The 18,604-nt window shown below is 39.7% G+C and overlaps 1 protein-coding gene across 12 annotated transcripts in view; it reads right to left on the minus strand.

Annotated features, from left to right (window-relative positions):
* The window catches only part of MAST2 (microtubule associated serine/threonine kinase 2), a 163,788-nt gene that overhangs the window by 19,776 nt on the left and 125,408 nt on the right, over nt 1–18,604 (minus strand). For all 12 annotated transcript variants that reach the window (XM_048946857.1, XM_048946858.1, XM_048946856.1 and 9 more), the window contains 11 exons: nt 15,896–15,971; nt 14,210–14,419; nt 9,986–10,087; nt 8,933–9,065; nt 6,945–7,006; nt 6,216–6,301; nt 4,372–4,580; nt 3,552–3,690; nt 2,998–3,130; nt 1,802–1,967; nt 983–1,084 (listed from right to left, as the gene is read on the minus strand). In XM_048946857.1, coding sequence (XP_048802814.1) covers nt 983–1,084; nt 1,802–1,967; nt 2,998–3,130; nt 3,552–3,690; nt 4,372–4,580; nt 6,216–6,301; nt 6,945–7,006; nt 8,933–9,065; nt 9,986–10,087; nt 14,210–14,419; nt 15,896–15,971 — 1,418 coding nt within the window. The remainder of the gene's footprint in view (nt 1–982; nt 1,085–1,801; nt 1,968–2,997; nt 3,131–3,551; nt 3,691–4,371; nt 4,581–6,215; nt 6,302–6,944; nt 7,007–8,932; nt 9,066–9,985; nt 10,088–14,209; nt 14,420–15,895; nt 15,972–18,604) is intronic.

Below are 18,604 nucleotides of genomic sequence, written 5' to 3' on the forward strand. Positions count from 1 at the left end.
ACCTTTCAAGTACACAGATTTCAAGTAGAAAAAAAACATGTGAAAATCATCTGATTATATTATTAATTCATGACCTATTCATCACCCTCATATGCACATGGGTTAGGTCTGCTGAATACATGCCTGTTGTAATTGCTATACATTTTTGTTTTTTTTTATCCTTAAATTGTGGTTTTCCAATCAAAAATCCAAAATTAAATCAGACAAATCAAGTCAACAAAACAGACAACCTGTCCAACCCACGTTGGACAAATGATTTTAAAACAAGTGGGCTGTTGAAGTTTGTTGGTATTTCTTTACTACCAGGAAATGAGAAGCATTGGCTCGTAAAACTTCAAATCTGATATTATAATACAAAAAGATTAACGTACGTATCTGACTTTGCCAAACAGATTATCAGACTTTGTTGCATGTTTGGAGGATTCTCCAGTAGCCCTCTAAGAACACGTGAGTTTTCATTTATTTTATTACGCCCATGAGCTCACTTCAGTGTAGGGGATTAAGCCCCCAGTTGAAGGAATTGCAAAGAAATCTGATCATGCACTGCTCAAATTGAGGCAAAATCCTCAAGCCTGAACTAGAACAGTAGAGATTTGAGAAGTTACATTGCGAACTTGATGGTGCCCTTTCCTTGTTTTCCAGACAAATCAGTAATATTTCTTAGAATCATAGGAAGGTTGGCTTGGAGAGGACCTTCAAGATCATTGAGCTCCAACCCCCTGCCTTGGGCTGGCTGCCCCCACCAGATGAGGCTGCCCAGGGCACCATCCAGCCCAGCCTTGGGCACCTCCAGGGATGGGGCACCACATTCTCTGGGCAGCCTTCCTGAACTGTGTGCACATTACTTTTCAGAGCTTCATCAAATCCAGCATAAAGCTTTCCCCAGCTCTATACCAGGATTTTTCAACACGGATTGGTGTGCCTCACAGACACAGTAGCTTCTTTTCATGCTTCTGGCATTTCCTATACGCTAGGCCCCTACCTGTCCCCATTCTTTCCAGAGGATTCTGGCGGAGGAGCTTAGAAATGAGGTCCTGGGCATCTGGCGGCAGTGCATCATCACCTTCTGGCCAGGCAATTTCATCTGGGGACAAAAAAAGACTTGACATTTTCTACCTGCTTCATGACCAATTTGAATAACCATTCACATTCCTACACCGTAAAATGCAGTGCTCAGTACTTCCCCAGAATTGCAAATACCTTGAATTCAGCAGCTTGCATACTTAACATAATTCAAGCATTGACATTTTCCAAAATGCATAAAATCCAGCCTCAGCTAGAGCTGCTGTCAATCCAAGCACTGCTTGTGGAGGAGAAAAAAGCATTAAGAACTCTATTAATAAAGTATGAAATGGGACTTCCATGACAATCCATAAACAATGACACTGACAATACTGTGGCTGTACCTCATGCCCACACATTCCACACTAGTTAGACTTGGAACAGAGCGAACAATTTGCAGGTAAGCATTTCATACATTAAGTTTATTTCTTCACTGAAATTCACTTCTTACAAAGGATATTTGCCAAGTGTGTTAAAAATGTACTGCTTCAGAAAGCACTCCCAATAGGAAATGTTTTCAGTGGCATATTCATTGAGAAATGACAGAGCTATTAAGCTAGATAGTACTCGACAATTTTCAATAGCTGGAATCAAGACAGATGTTACTTTGACACAAAGATAAATGCTCGCAAATTAAAAAGCCTTTGCTTTACATCCAGTCTTTCCTGAGCAAACTATTGAACCTCAATATTTTCAAGCATTTACTTTGCAGCAGAACAGGAGCAGAACAGAAACATACCACTGATCACTTGTCCAAACAGCTCCTCAGGTGTGTCACCAAAGAAAGGAACGCAGCCAACCAGAAACTCGTACAGGATGACTCCCATGGCCCACCAGTCCACCGGCTTCCCGTAGCCCTGCCGGAGGATCACTTCTGGGGCAATGTATTCCGGAGTCCCACAGACCTCGAGGGAAACACACAAGAAAGCAATCACCTTCAGATTGCCAAATTCAAATCATATTCTGTCTGCATATGTCTGTCTGCTTGACGGATTGCTACTGGTATGACTATATTTATCAGGGACTGAATTTTTGACACAACTCCCACTTCTCTGCATCAGCAGAATTTAGTCCCACTGGTGCAGAATTAGCAACTCAGCGTGGTGATAAACGTCATCATTTAAACTTGGGACGTACAGTTGGCACAACCGCTAAGGACTTCATGTTGGAAGTGCCAGGTTGCCTTGGGCTTCAAATCAACAACAGAAGCAAAACAGCTGTAAAAAAACATAATACTGCAAAATGCAAGACCATGAACTAGTGACCAGAGAACACCTGCTACAAAAAATACCATGATTCAGAAGCAAAAGGAGACATGGTCCCGGGTGTGCTCTTAGTTTACCACAGGATGATTATGAATTAACACTAGGCACAGAAAAACAAGAAAATTCTGCTGTGATCCTAGGTATTTTCAGAAGAGATAAGCACTTTTTAATCCCATTATACATGGCACCAGAAAACTGTATCCAGAATATATTATATAGTTCCTGTTAAAGATGCCCAGGAAATCAAGCTGAAACAGGTGCATGGAAGAGCTATTAATTAATCAAAGGAAAATCTATCCCATTATCTGAAAGAACTTGGCTGGTTAAGCCTAGCAAAATAAAAGCTAAGGGGGAAAGAGACCCCTAGCAAACACCATGGCAATGAAAATCAATTATTAAGCCATCAGACAAAATTACAAGAGCCTATAGGAACTTGCCACAAACTTTCCAAGCACCAGAAGGGGGAGACTGCGAAACAACCTTCCAGCAAAAGCTGTATTACATCCCTAAAAGAACTATTGTAGCCCAGAGCACACCTTTGATGTCCTGAACTAAGAGCTGAAGCACATCACTTTAAAACAAGGAACTGAAACAAAAAACAATACAAACTGGTAGAAGAAAGGACTCATATCTTTTCCTCCCATTGTAAAAACAGTAAGCTCAAGCTTACCTGCTTGTCCAGAAATTCCCTGGTATCCTTTTCAATGTGTCCCTCATAAAGGTTAGTTGTAAGACTCATTAACCCAATTTTAGACAGTCCAAAGTCTGTAAGTTTAATGTGACCCATGGAAGTTATCAGGAGACTAGAAGAAACAGAAGCAAAATAATCCAACATTCAATTAATTGTTTCCCAAAATGAATTAAAAACAGAAGAACACAAGGCAATGCTAAGCATGTTCCCAGTGTTCTCATAAACTCCTGGAATAAACCTCCTATGAAACAGAACATCGTGGAGCAGCTAAGGCAGGCAGAATTCAGGCTGCTTTCTGCCATATTTCAGCAGTGGAGCAACAGCTCTAAGGTAATATTTGAAGATGTTCATCCTATTCCCTCTGTGTCTGCTTGGTTCTACACATCAGTAGCAAGAGACTCCCTAAAACCTCCTGCATATTAGATGTCATCAAGAATCAGTACTGTCTCTAGCCATCTCATGCTCTTGCATGTGAAGAAAGTCTCTGAAGAACTGGCTCTCATCGTAAAGCTTTGGAAGAGTTCAAGACTTACTTGTCAGGTTTTAGGTCACGGTGAACAATCCCATAATTGTGTAGGTACTCCAACGCTAGAACAGTCTCAGCAAAATACATCCTCGCCATATCAACAGGCAGGGCACCGATGTTCTTGAGAAGTGTCGCACAGTCACCCCCTGGAAACAAGTTCCAAATACAGCACAGTGAAATGGCAAGTGTCAGCAACAAAAAAGAATGGCTACAGCACAACAGTACTAGATAACTACAGAGAGCTTCCCAAAATCCATCTCCTTCAACCTTGTTATATGGAACTCAAAACTCCCTCTTGAACTTCAAATAAATACAAAAATCTTAGTGTTATGGATTCAGCCATACCATCCCCTAAGAGAGCAGGAGGATCTCTTTCCAGTGAGGACTGGAAAGTTCATACTGACTTCTGACCCCAACAGCTTTTCTACATGTGGCTTTATAATTCCTCATCTCCACTGTGATCATGTTGGATTAGTCACTGGGATTCACAAATGGAGTATCTTCTTATGCCAAGCTATACTAGGGGTAGAATGACTCACTTCTCCAGCCAAAGCAGTCCATATACTCTCACTTAAAAGGATATCATCACCTCCCTTGTAGCTGCAGGGTTGACTGACCTCACTCTACTTGAAGAAAGAAACAGCACACACCTAAGATATTCTTCCCATTTTCTGCAATCAGAGCAGTGTGCTCATCAGTATCACATCCAAAAGTACATTTCTTATAAATCACTTGGAAACAGCATCCCTTAAGATGAAACACGCTGTATACATGCTACGTGTACATCCTAAGAGCCATTTGCTCTTTGCAGGTTATGACAAACATACCTTCCACGTACTCCATAACCATGCACAGATGGCGCTTGGTCTCAAAGGAGCAGAACATGCTGACTACAAAGGGGTTCTCAGCAAACGTCAAGATATCTCTCTCAACAAATGCCTGCTGGATCTGGTTCCTCAAAATTAGGTTCTGTTTGTTGATCTTCTTCATGGCAAAACGTTGACGGGTGGTCTTGTGGCGCACCAAATACACCGCTCTGGAAAATCACATACCAAGAAAAAAGTTCCATTTTCTGTTTGAACTATTTAAAAAAACAGTGGATGATAACTCTTTCGGATGGATTCTGATGGACTATCTGTGATTCCATAAAATCTCATCTCATTGCCTATCTTCTCCCCTAGAAAATGAGCAACGCCACAATGCTGCCCTTCAAAACCTATTCTGCCTTTGAGAATTACGGAACATTTTTGTTGATGTGGCTAAAAAGGAAAATTCTATATTTCAGGCACAAATATCACAAATTTCTTCAAGTATCAGTGCGATGGGGCTTATATTTTTCAACACTACAGTCACCATTTCACTAAAAAAAAAAAGAAAGAAAAAAGTCCAAAAAAAGTATGAAATCAGCATGATTGCTTTCCAAACTCCATAAAATGAACTTGATGCAACACTGTCACCAGGGATTTCCTTCAGTATCTCTTACATTTCTATCATTTGCAGATCATTAGATTCCTGCACATTAATAATACAGTTTGCAAATAAAATTTTCATCCAGTTTCCCTGCCTGATTGAATCAGTACTTGCTTCCTTTTCTCTAGAGTATATTACATTTAACATGGTATTTTGTCTCACAAGCAGCTGACTATAAAACACACCCAGCATGGAGACAGGAATAAGTAACAGCAGAACTACACCTCTCCCCACTTTTTGAAAATTTATGTTTAAACCATGGAGGCTAAGCAGATATACAACTGAAAACATGCAAAAGCTTCTTATCTGACAATATGGAGCTTCAACATGCTCCATCATGTCTTCAAAGACCAAAAAATGCACTTTTTCCACTGTTTTTTTTTTTAAATTTGCTGTTAAATATGCACTCACTTCAACAAAATACTCAAGCACATGCTTAAGTTTTGTTGGTTATTACCTACTGAATCACTGCTCTTAGTTATGGCCTAATGAATATCCCTGGTAATGATAAAGAGTCAGGAATCTTTCAAATTCTGGATAGACTGTACAACTAGTTCAGATTTTAACTGACCAGCAGCTTCATCCTTGATTCTTTAATGAACAACAAAATCTAACAGCACTCTTACAGTATGACAGATTTCAGCAGATTCGCCCCAATGTATTTGAAAAGCTCACAAACAGCCACAAAAACATAATCATAAATGGAAGAATGGAAAACTATAAACAAAGCCTTCCTCAATGTTCCTGCTGTTTGACTGAGTCACTAATAACATTTAACTACAGAATGTTACCCACACCCACTGAGGTAGCCTTCATACAAACAGAAATCACAGGACTTCAATACTCAGCACTGAAGGAAATTCAGGCAGGGAGGCCTTGATAAGCAGTAAAGAAATGGGTACAAAATAATTTTCTCAGACTCTTAAAACTCCCTTAAAAAAAAAACCCAAAAACTACCACCACCCATTGTTTAGGAAATCCCACAGTAAACTAGGGGGGTGGGTGAACTATCAGATCAGTACAGTGGCATCTCAACCAAGAACGCAGAAGACATCGCAAGTGTGGAGCTCAAGACCTCGGCAAAATTCATTTATGCTTTGGGCCCAACAAAATCCATTCACTTCCTTAGCTTTCCTACAATGCCTTGCTGGGTAGAATGACAGCAGTATTTTCCTCTAAAACAAAACCTAGAACGTCTTACCCATAAGCACCATTACTGATCAGTTTAATAGTTTCAAACTCCTCTTCGGATGGAGTTTTCTTTGACTGGACGGAGGCTCCACGGCTCTGGGGAAAGAAGACAAAGACAAAGAAATGAGGAGTGCAGGAACAACTTCATTCTATATGCCACTTCTTTCTGTCCATTTCTTCTTTGAGTATCATTCATCCAATCTCAATCCATCTCTAAAGCTCAGGAGCCCTCAGCTTTGGGATAACTGTCAGTACTCCCAGCAGCCCTGCACATTCACCCCACAAGCATTAGCATGGTAAATCAGAGGGCTTGGACCTTTTCCAATATTATTTAAGTACAAATAAACTAAAAAACTAATCAGACGTTTGAAAATTAATGAGTGATATAACTAGGTTTTTCCACCAGTTATACTAATGTCATCTCTCTTCAATTCTCATCATGCTTTACAAATGCAAATAAAGTTTCTCCAAATGATTCTTATGCGCAAATTGAAGAAACATCAACAAAATCTGATGCTAATGCCTGTTTGCATCTTCAATGATTTCACCTCCACACTACTGAGATTTGCACGTTTTTATAAGTGTATACTTTAGTTCTAATGTGCACTTTTGAATGTCAGCACTTTTCTCCTCTTTTAATTAAAATTACTTTGCATTATCATTCATCCTTTATTGCAGACTACCTCTTTGCAGAGAAAAAAAAGAGCGCCAGACAGTATTGAGTGTATTACTGCTTTACCTCGACTGAATCATCTGTCTCAGGAGTGTCTGGGCTGTCATAGCTATTCAGCTGGGCCATTTCTGAAAAGAAAGAGGAGAGATTACTCCTAATGATCTCAATCAAACACTATTCTCTTTGTTTGTACAAGACAAACAGGATTTCAATGGGTGCTTGTAGATTATGAAGGACACACTTCCCCCCCTCCATAAAAAGTCACCCCAATTATACACTGCTAACCTTTAACATCCTGTAAACTGTAGGCAATCTTTTATATAGAGGTTAATATAATTAATTGCCCTAATCTCAGCATCACTTATTCTACATGGTTTCTAAAATAAGCAACAAATGCAAGTTAGGGGAAACTGCTGGCTAGGTAACGTTAAACCTATTCCAAACATATTGCCCCGTGGCACCTCTGTCCTCCAGAAAAGAAAGAGAATTACATTTCATACAACCTCTCTCCATGAAATGTGTCTGAGTTTGCAAAACGCTGAGTAGCAGCTAACTGTGAGAAATGCAGTTAGTTTAGGCAACTCAGCTGTCTTAGGAGATGCTATAAACTTTGCAGAACTAAATCCTACATTAACTACTGGTCTCTGAACAGACATCACTGACATTTCTGGGTGCCCTCCTTACAGAAAGGAAATAAGGCACCTTGACATCTCCACACATTTCTAAAGAAAATTTGACTTTAGTAAGGGGAATTAGTGATGGAAAGGTTCTCTCCCATGACAGGGATCAAAGAAAATTTCTCTTTAATGTCAGATTTCAACAAATGCTATTAAATTGCATTTAGCAATCTTTGGTATAAATTTTCCCGAAGAGCTCTTCACTTGAAGTCAACCTGTCACTGTCATTCGGGTAAACACCGTACAAGTTAAACTAGACCTATCCAGACTACTAATTTATGCTAAAATTATGCTCTCTTGAGGAAACAAAAAGTACGGTTCAATCGCTGAAATATTCTGCAGCAATCTCCAGTCTCTGTCACACTTTCTATTGTTGCTGAGCAAGCCATGCGTGCTCGTAAAACTTGTCATAGGAGAAAGTCAGTTAGCAAAGTGCCAGACAGAAATATTAACTCACAAATTCCAAAGTCAGGATCTTCTGGGGCCATCTACATTTACAACATATTCAAGTTACTGTTTGCAATTCTGGGACCTAGCAGAAAAGCTGTTACTTTCTTCTGAAACATCACTCATACAGGAACCTGAAAAGCACTGTAATCTCACAGACCTGATCAAACCTGGATGTAACAGGTAAAAAGCAAATTTGTATGGCTTCTTAGAAGTGTATGAAATGTTGAAGCACAATATCCAACATTTCTTAAAGCTGGAAGGAGTAAAATAAATCATCTCCATCACAAACTAGACTTACTCTGAATATAAATTCATGTTAATTATCATGAACTGTCTGGGAAAATATCTTTTGGGAACAGAAATAAACACTTTTATATCCAAGAGAACTCCCAATTAACTGACGTTATGTTTATAACAGACCTACTTTAGAAAATTCAGAATATATCAACTCTCCACTGAATCATGCATCGATATTGCTGCTATTCTCACATGAAGTATTCAGTTATCAGACAATCCAGCGAGGCACTCTTCCTCCTACTCTGGTGACGCACCGTGTTGGATATAATCTAGTCTTTTTGGTTTCACTGCTATTTAAGATGTAGAAATACAAACGTTCCACTCAAAAATCTGCACTAATCCTGGCTTCTCATGGAAAACCTCAACTTCTCCCAGAGAGGACAACAAATGAACTGAACAAATGACTGAATCCAACTCAGTAGCACTCCAGCAGTGGCAGAACAGAAATAATATGTTTAATTTTAGTGACCAATAGCCCAGAGAAAACAGTTACATCATAAAGCCATTTTCTATCATTTTTTTTAGCTATAATACAGGCAGACATTATTAACACCATAAGTAAAGAACTAGTAAAGTAAAGAATAAGTAAAGAACTCAGTAGTGTGGTGAGTACAGAATTGGAGCTCTCACCCTCCAGGGGATCCCTGGTGAGTCCCAGCTGGCTGATAATGTATCGAGGAATATCGCACTTAATTCCTTGTCCTTCCTTGGCATGGCCTTCTGCTGCTTCTAACAAGTGGTAGAACTCTTCAGGATCAAACTCCTAAAGCAAGGTGGTGAGACAGACAGAAAGAGGGGCACATGATTCAGCTTTACAATTACAAGATTGCTATACAGGAGAGAGAGAGAGAGAGAGGGAGAGTGGGTTGCATTATCTGGATTCCTCAGAAACACTCAAAGCTAATTCTGGGCTCAGCAAGCATTTCATCCTGCTCTGCAAAAATAGTGCACATCTATAGTCTGCTGGCTGTGTATCTGCCATTCAAAACATGACAAGGACAGCAGGAATTGTTAATGAAAACCAAACTATCAGATAATATGGTCATCATAATGCAAGTGTTAACCTGGACCCCCAGTTTACCTTTGCCATTGAGATGTCCTAATGAGAGGTCTAAAGAGGGCTGAGGTATCTTTTGCCCTCTCTGACAGGTGAGATAAGCCAATGTGAAGCTCTCCTACTTTCAAATATCACTTCTAATCAAACCATAAACCCATTCACCTCATTTTGTAACAGTCCCAATATTAGAAATCACTAATAGAATTGTTAATAAAATTACTAATCTACCAGCAGAATATTTCAACCTCTGTATAAGAAATACCGTTACAGGGTAGATGGTGGATTATCCTATCAGCTCAGGTTTGGTATACTTGGAAAGCAAAGATTATGAGCAGGTGTGATCTCTTTTACTGCACCAATAGATATAGTTGGAAATCTACAACAACATTTGGGTGCAAAAGCACTGCTGCAAGATCACAAAATTACTGTAGTTCTGCCCCTACAAACCACATCATTCATCATTTGGGAGCAATGAGGAAGGAAGATTCTTCCAAAATTTTTTAGTGAAATGTTAACGAATTACCCCCCCCCAAAAAAAGGAAAATCGATTTAATTTCCATGAGAATGTAAAGCCTTCTCTTGTGTTCCTTATCTCCTCAGGTGTCTCTCCCAAGGCCCAGACTCACCAGGCACTCCAGCAGCCGAGCTGGTCGCGCTATGATGATCATCAGCTTCTTTACCAGTTGGGTAACAAAGGCAACCTCGGAGCTCTCGGATCGCTCGTGGGCCTGTGGAGAGCAGCACATCACATTGTGTCCTAGCAGAGAACTCCTCATTTATATATGGCAAAGCTCAGTCGCTGTAATTCGGCAGCAAAGTCATGACGGAGTCAGGCCAGGCAATGATCTCAGCTCACTCAAGGATGCCAAGTTACATACAGCTTTCCCATTCCAACTGACTCCTTTTATCATGGAAGAGCTATTTCGAAGGCTTTACTTGCATTATATCACCTTTAAGTTGTATTTGATATGATGTGGTCTTTTTTTTTTTGGTAATGAAAACAGGATTAATGACTTTTTCAATTTTACCTTCCACACAATGCTGAAATCTAGACAATGCCCAACAGCTACACCTATTTTCAGGCTGTGCATTCAGCTGGAATTCCAACTACTTCTGTTCATCATCACGGAAAACCTGAACTTTGTTTTCTCTCAGTTCCATTTCATAAACCCTGCCTAACAACTCCAGCACTGTACAGCATGCTGTGGTGTACGAAGCACACCAACAAAGAACATACAGAAACCTAACTCAGAGATTTTACTCCTGTCCTCTCCTTTTGATTTGCGGGACTTGAGTATGAACTCAGTGTTTAGTTTCAAGGGAAGGAGGGAGATGCCTTTTTACAACAGTAAATACATTAAAATGGGTAAAGTAGAAAGCAAAGACAAATTTGAGCACCAATACCCATGCAACCCAATTAACTCTTCTTTTGCTCAAAACCTTTGTGGCTACATATGGAGTCCTGAAACACAAATAACAGAATATTTCACTGTAGGGTGACAAAAGATGGTTCCAGGGACATGAAAAAACCTCTGAAATGAAGTATAGGTTTTTCTTTCCAAGGTCAAAAAACAGGCTTTAGCACACTCACAAATCCAAAGTCCAGAACTTAACCAATGTTCTTATGCTGGCAATGAGCCAGTAGCTGCTTATAGGAGTGATATTTTATCAACGTGCAGCAAGAAATGAAAAGGTTTGTTTAGCATCGTTCATTAAAACCACCTAAGAAAAAGACATATATGGCTAAGAAGCCAAAACACACATGAAATCACCTGGAAGAACAATAAAACACAGGGAGATAGAAATTCATAGCTAGAAAAACCACATAATTGCTAGTTCATCATCTGAAAACAGCATCAGAGATGCTTCCTGGTAATAAGAGTCTTACAAAAAAATATTTTGAAAGCACTGAAATAAATTGAGATTTTTTTTAAACGATATTTTCTAATTATAAAACAGAGAATAACCAAAATGAAGGTGCTTAGTATTCACTCAGTGCCCCTTAATGCAATATCCAAACTCGTAAGTTACAATATGAATTCTATAAAGAAATTAATGCTTTCATAGCTGAAAAGCCACTCCAGATCACCAGGGGTTAGCTGCTTTGGAATGAATAAATAAAACATCAACAACTTTGTATTATATGAAACATGAGACATGCAATTGGAATATCCTTTCCCCCCTTGCATATTATGAAAATAGATGTATATACATTTATGGCATCTGCTTATGGTGCTGAAGCAAACTTATTCTTTTTAATCAAGTCCTTTTGTTTTCTCTCTTTCTCATCTTCCCCAGCTTAGGCAAAATAATTTAAAAATGTAACTAATGTAATCAGGTGTCTGTGATGAAAATGAGAAGCCAGACCATGACTGCCAAACAAGAAAGAAAAGGGAAAAAAACAACACCACAACAGAGTAGAGGATAGCAAAAATGAAACACAACTTGGAACAGCCACTCAGCCTTCATCTCCGCACAGCGCTGCTCGTCCAAGATCCGCAGCAGCACTGCCTCTTCTTGCTTCCTTCTCCCCCAGGACAGCTCTGACATCCCTACAGACGTCTTGTTTAGCAGCTGTCCCAGCAGTGTCCCCAAAGCAGGCAGGGTTATATAGTGCTGCTGCCTCCATGTGTCTTGGTGTGATGCGGGACACCTCATTAGCAGCTCCCAATGACGACACGCTTGTCTGAAGGTTGGCAGTGTCATTTCAGGGTCCCCCCCCGCCTCTCGAGGGGAGGGGAGAGGAGCTGAGGGGCTGTGGGAGAGGCTGATGCCATTCCTGCACACATTGCCAGTGACACGTGTACAGGAGGAAGTGAGGGGTAATTTACAAACCGATTCCCTTATCTGAAAGACCCATCCGTCACTAACTGTAGCCACTGGGGCATGAAATTAAAATCACCATCCTCCCCTGGGGTTTCACGGGACCAGTAACCGGGATATGCAAGTCACAACGCTGTAATTGAGCTAATATACAGATGGAAACCAAAACAATAGACCTGCAGTGCCAAGAAACAATAAATTTACACTTAGGCTTATATTAAGAAAGCAATTCCAATCAGAGTATCAATTTTCCAGTGTGCAGTATCACTGAACATAGTGTAATATCACTACCTTCCTCTTTTCCTTTTGTTGAATGCACAGAAATACCTGCAGTCCTTCATTCCCTCCTCCCAGTGGCTGAGCCTCCATAAAGCCATGGAACTTTTGGGTAGTGTTCCTTGTTCTTTGGCATGGAGGCACTTCAACCAAGACAACAACTCCTATCACCTTTTTCATCGAAGGAACCTGAGCTCCTGTTCCATCCCCTAAGCAACTCCCCATGCTAATGGAATCACAGAATCAACAAGGTTGGAAAAGCCATCCAAGATCATCCAGTCCAGCCGTCCACCTATCACCAATACCTCCCCCCTAAACTTCAGGTCCCTTAGTACATCATCTAAACATTTCTTCAACACAATATATAAATAACCAGACGTCCTCTTTTTTTTCAGTAACTATTTTAAATGTAAAGGATGGCATCCAAGTTCATGTTTCCCAAAGCAAAGAAAAGCTATTTCATTTTCTACTTCAGGATCGTTTCAGTGATGCAATAAGCAATAGCAATGACTAAAAGACAGTATTTCACGCTCCAAACGAGAAAGTATCTCATTTGCCATAACTAATGAGATTTGTTGGCATTTTATTACAAAAGCCAAGATCTAGAAACCTTAAAAGCTTTCTGGCTTGGTGTATTTAAACAGCTCATTATTTACATATCCAATTACTCTATGCTACGGATACATTTTCACAACATAAAGTAGCCTCAACCTGCAACCTATTAAATGGAGTGTTCTTTCTGTGGCTTGAAATTACTGTGTGAATTTCACAGTAAAATTCTATGAAAATCTGTGGGCCTTTCTGATAGTTCCTGAGCTACCACTACTCATTTCCTTACTGATCAAGCAGCCACCTTCTCAATCTTTCACATTTTATAAAAATATACCATAAAACTATATATCCTACTGCACAGACCACCAAGTGAAGGACTTTTGGGGTTGTTTTTTTGTTTTTTTGTTTTTTTTGAGATTCTACTTGATCTTATTTCTATAGCATACAACTGATTCTAGGTCTCCCAGTGACAGTCAATATCTGAACCTGTGATTTTTGCAAATCCTGTACTTGCAGCTCGCTATCTCCTTAAATCAAAGCAGAGAATTAGAAAGATGTTCCCAAACAGAGGTCCAAACCCTGCAATAAGTAATAGCACTGACTGCTCACAACAGCTACAGCATAATATTAACTTCAAAAAATCCCTCAGAATTTATCTTAAAGGAAAAGAGCAATTTTAATGAGCAGCTGAAGCATACTGAGCACACATTAAAATTGTGCCCCCTTGTGTATTTTCAAATGCTTTGAACACCACAAAACACATCGAAGTAGTAAAAAAATTACTCACAACTGAATTAAGTTCAACTCAGGAAAATCTTTTATGAAAAATTTATAGCAACACTACAAACTGTGGTGCTTTCACTCCTTGAAGGCACTATTGTAATTAATAAGTCATTCACAGTCCTGAAGTACATGAAAGAAAAGTTCAGTAATTTCCTTCATCTGCATGAACCCGATTTTCATAAATTGTGAAGACTGCCTTTGACTTACTCATATGCATATTTAGCCTTCGTACAAAGATGTACACAGGTGAAGTGACCTGCTTAAATCCGCCCATGGTGCATCAACAGCGCTTTGGAACGCCCCACGTCTCCTGACACCCCTCCCCACTGCCCTTCCTCTCTCCTGCAATCAAAGCTCTGCCTTATTGTCTACAGCTTCCATCACCATAACATATTCTACTTCTCAAGAGCACTTACATCCTGGAGAAGTTTCTCCAAGTTTTCCTGCAGCTCATAGAAATAGCGAGAAGTAATGAGACCTTCACGTGACTTATCCAGGCAGTCTCTAGCCAGCTCAATAACTTGATGGTGGATGAAACTTAGGACCCCATCTGCTAATTGCAGCACGTTCTCTGGAGCATTGGAAGCAATAAACTCCGCCAGCCGCTCTTCCATCTGCGCTGTGGCCTAAGAGTACAGAATAAACAAATTATTCTTAAAATCTGACTATCCCGAAATCTAAACATAGACAAGTAGGGTTCTACAGTCACATCCTCAATCCCAAAACGCACCAGGCTTAAAAAACTGTCCAAAATACAATGACGGTGTTTTGCTTTGAATAAAAATATTATTCTGTAGGCAAAAGCTGCGTTCACAAGAAGAAACAACAACATTTAATCAGGACATGCTACTTGAAAATGGAAATGACTATAAAAATATCCTGCTTCTGAGGCTGCTTTCCTCCCAGGTCTCCAAAACAAGGATGTGAGATACAAGGCAGCTCTCAGAAATTGTAGGCAAGAGCATGAAATCTGAAAATCATTGCCCCAAGCAACAGACAGACAGCATCTCTTTCACTTCAGGCCTCGATATTCTGTCACCAGAGCAACATCTATTTTTACTATTGGTAAAGCAGAAAGGGAATGGTCATATTGACAGCTCTGGGATAGATGAATGTCTGCACTCATTTCAGTGAGGCATTAACTCTGAAAACTTGATTCCATGGATTTCAATATTCAGCTTTAAAAGAAATAAGCAAAAAACCCTCCGTTTTATTTTCATTGCAATCACTTCAGTACCGAAATAATTTGCTTTTCTGAAAACTCAAGTTTAACTTCATTGCTTCTCTGGTACCAAAGGCCCCAGTGGCAAGCTTTGCTTTTGTCAAAATCTCTCGCGTAATTTGGAATGACTATAAAAGAAAACATGCTTTTCCAATATGTAAATGTAAAGCCTACCAAGACCAAAAAGTTTGGATTGGTATAAAGCAAACTTAATGTTATTATACAGAGAATGTTGGGAGAATGTTACTCAAAGTATTTTTAAATTACTGTCCAAAATAGTTTGTTTAAAGTATGCACAGAAGTAAGCTAAGCATCCTTCTTCCAGCAGAGTCAGAATTCAAAGCAGAAGCTGAGGGTTAGTTTGCCCAGCGGGTTGGAGAATGCCTTGCAGACATTCAGGGTCAGGCTGGATGGGGCTCTGAGCATCTGATGGATCTGTAGGTGTCCTGTTCACTGGAGTTGGACTGGATGGCCCTTAGAGGTTCCTTCCAACTCAAATGACTCTATGATAATACATGGAGATGCTGGCCTCAAACAAGTGAAACGGATCGAGTAGCCACAGCATGGCCATTCTCCTCATTCCCATGCTCATTTATCTTGCCAATTGTGAGAAAATTCACATGAAAATGCCAAAATGAGAAATTCGGTAAATACAAAGTACATACATAATACACAAAGCCTTTCATACTTTTCTATCTGAATATACTTCATCTATTTTTTTTTTCCACTGCAGAATTAATACAGAGATTTATGGAAAGCAGCTTCCAAACTGCACTGCTCAGAAATCAGAGGTAAGACAAGGGGTCCGTCACAGTATTACAAATTAACTCAGCTTTGTCACAAGTTCATTGACTGCATTATTCAAAAAGTGATTCCTTACCTTTGGAAACCTTTCTTTGTACACATGGTTCATCATTATTATTTCACTGTCAAAGGAAATTGGCGAGCGACCCGGGCTAGAGGAGAAAAGAAAATACATCATCATTTACAGGCATCACAAACATCGCTCACCCTGTCTGCGGGGGGCAGACAATCAGCTCCTTGCAGTGAACACAAGCCCTAACACATGGGCACAGACAGAGTGGGACACATGTTACAGGCACATCTGCCATTGCTTGCTGTCTCATTGCCTTCTTGGCGATGGCACCAGGGCTGCACAGAAGTCCCTGATATCTCCAGTCTGCAGCGCCAGGAAGGCATAGAGGAAGTGCAGAAGGACCCTGAGATGCCTTTCCTGTCCTTTGTCTGCTGCAGCAGGGATGCATGAACAGTGCTATTCAGCTAAATCCCACATATAAATACCAATGCAATAGGAATAGAACACTTATAGGAAAACTGCACTCCCTTGAGGCACAGTACACAACAGATGCATATGCATGTATGCATAGGTTAACAAGCAACTCCCAAGGCACATAAAAAAAAATAAAAGGATGGTGAATCTTGGCCCACTGTTTTTATATGACTGTTTGGGTGTTTCTTAAAGAACAGTTGCATCTCATTTCATCACACGTGATGGTACGCAACGCTCTGACTCATCCCACTGCTGAGGGCAGCCGAGTGAGGTAATGCAGATAATCCCCAGCCACAGGATCGCCTGCAGCGCTGCGTTTTCCTGGTGACGTCGCTTTAGCAATTGGGATGAGAGAAGGATTCCGTTATTTGGCATATTATATGACTGCTGCCCTCACGATTTTAAGAGTCGTGCATACTGCCAAACATATTTTCTCTACGTAAAAGCACCCAACAACAAGACTATCTGAATCAGTTCAAACATTATAAACTCGTGAACGATGAATCTCCCTACATGGAATAAATGCATTTTAAATTCTGAATGCATTACAGTTCCTACCTTGCTGCTAACCTATTTAGAGGAAAAACATTCTTTCGGGAATAGATATTTACAATTCAGAGAAAATTTAACTCACTGGTTCACAGAATATAGCAATACAAATCTCGTTTCATGCCCGGTGCTGGAATTCCATGAATTACGTTGTGCCTTGGGTTCATTAAGTTTCATTCCTCAGCTTGAGAAAATGCAGTTTGGCCTAAATACCTCACTAACACGTATGCTACAAGAGAAAACTCGATGTGGGTGCTCAAATGTTACTCATTAATATATACTTTTAAGAGAAGGCACGTCTTAGCTTCGTAGATAGCTGTTTTTTATAAAGAAACATTTTCTTTCTGAAGAAGCCTACGTTTACATTCATAGAGACTATGCAAGATAATAAAGGGTAAGAGCTTTTAAAAAGTAGTTTATACGTACATACATACATACATATATTATATATATATATATATATATATATATATATATATATATATATATATATATATATATATACACACCTTATTTGGAAGCAAATTTCCCCACACATCTAGCCCAACACATTTATTCTTCTTTCTCTAAGCTCAAACACACCAGCAAAAACACACACATGTCTCCTGGAAGTTCATCTGGAGCAAAACATTTTGGTGAACACATTCCAGGAAGAATTTATTTTTATGTAATGAACTGTTTCTGTGTGATTTGAGTGAGGTATACATTACAAGGACATATAAATCCTTTGATACTACAGAAATATGTAGGCGCATACATATGCCATCTCAATGCTGAAGCAGTACTACTAAAATCTGTGCATGCTGAACTATTTGCTGTCCTACAGCTACAATACATGACTTTTTTTTTTTTTTTTTCCTTGTTTTCAAGACATTTTATTCATATGAATATAGGAATTTAAGTGCTCTGTGGACATCATGCTTCTTGGCAGCAGTTGTAGCATTTCCTTAAGAGTGGCCACAGTGGTAAGAGGAACTACGGGGCTGTTTCTTACAACTCTAAAACACTGTAATTCTTATTTTCTTTGCACAAGAGTCTACTGATATGCAGAAAGTAAAAACTGAAATCTCCTTAGCTTCCTTGGGTACTGGCAGATTTCTCTCTCATTTTTGGCAGCTGATTAATACAACTTTTTCATAAAATCATAGAATCAGCAAGGTTGGAAGAGATCTCCAAGATCATGCAGTCCAACCATCCATCTACCACCCATTTTTCCCACTAGCCCACCTGGAATGGTGAACACTTAAGCAATTGAGGATAAAAGCCAGGAGGAAGCTTCAAACTCTCATTCTAAATGAAATTCTCCCAATATAACATGTCAAACTAAATGTCTAGCTGACTACAGCAAGACTGCAGTATATCTATACACTGCCTCATGTTGAGCTTGAGCCAAGAAACTACAGAAATGACTCTATGGGTAAGTGACTAACCAAGGCTGGCTGCCAGGCACTGCTGGTTATTCTACAGCATTGTGGAGGTACAACCAGGAGAAAAAGAAGCCAGGACCAGGCAAGTAATGAATGCTACTGTCGGAGAATGGAAGAGAATTTGTAAGGAAAAGAAAGAAGTTCAGATATATTGTGCAGGCATGACAGCTTTTCAAATGCAAAAGCTCTGCACATCTATACAGCACACACAAGATTTCACACACGGTACAGAAACAGTCTAACATTTCAAGCCTTACAAAGGAACAGATTATTTTCTGTAAAACAGGACACATACTGTGCATGTGCATAACATCTCAAGACA

This window comes from Lagopus muta, chromosome 5 (genome assembly GCF_023343835.1).
Source record: "Lagopus muta isolate bLagMut1 chromosome 5, bLagMut1 primary, whole genome shotgun sequence".
NCBI lineage: Eukaryota > Metazoa > Chordata > Aves > Galliformes > Phasianidae > Lagopus > Lagopus muta.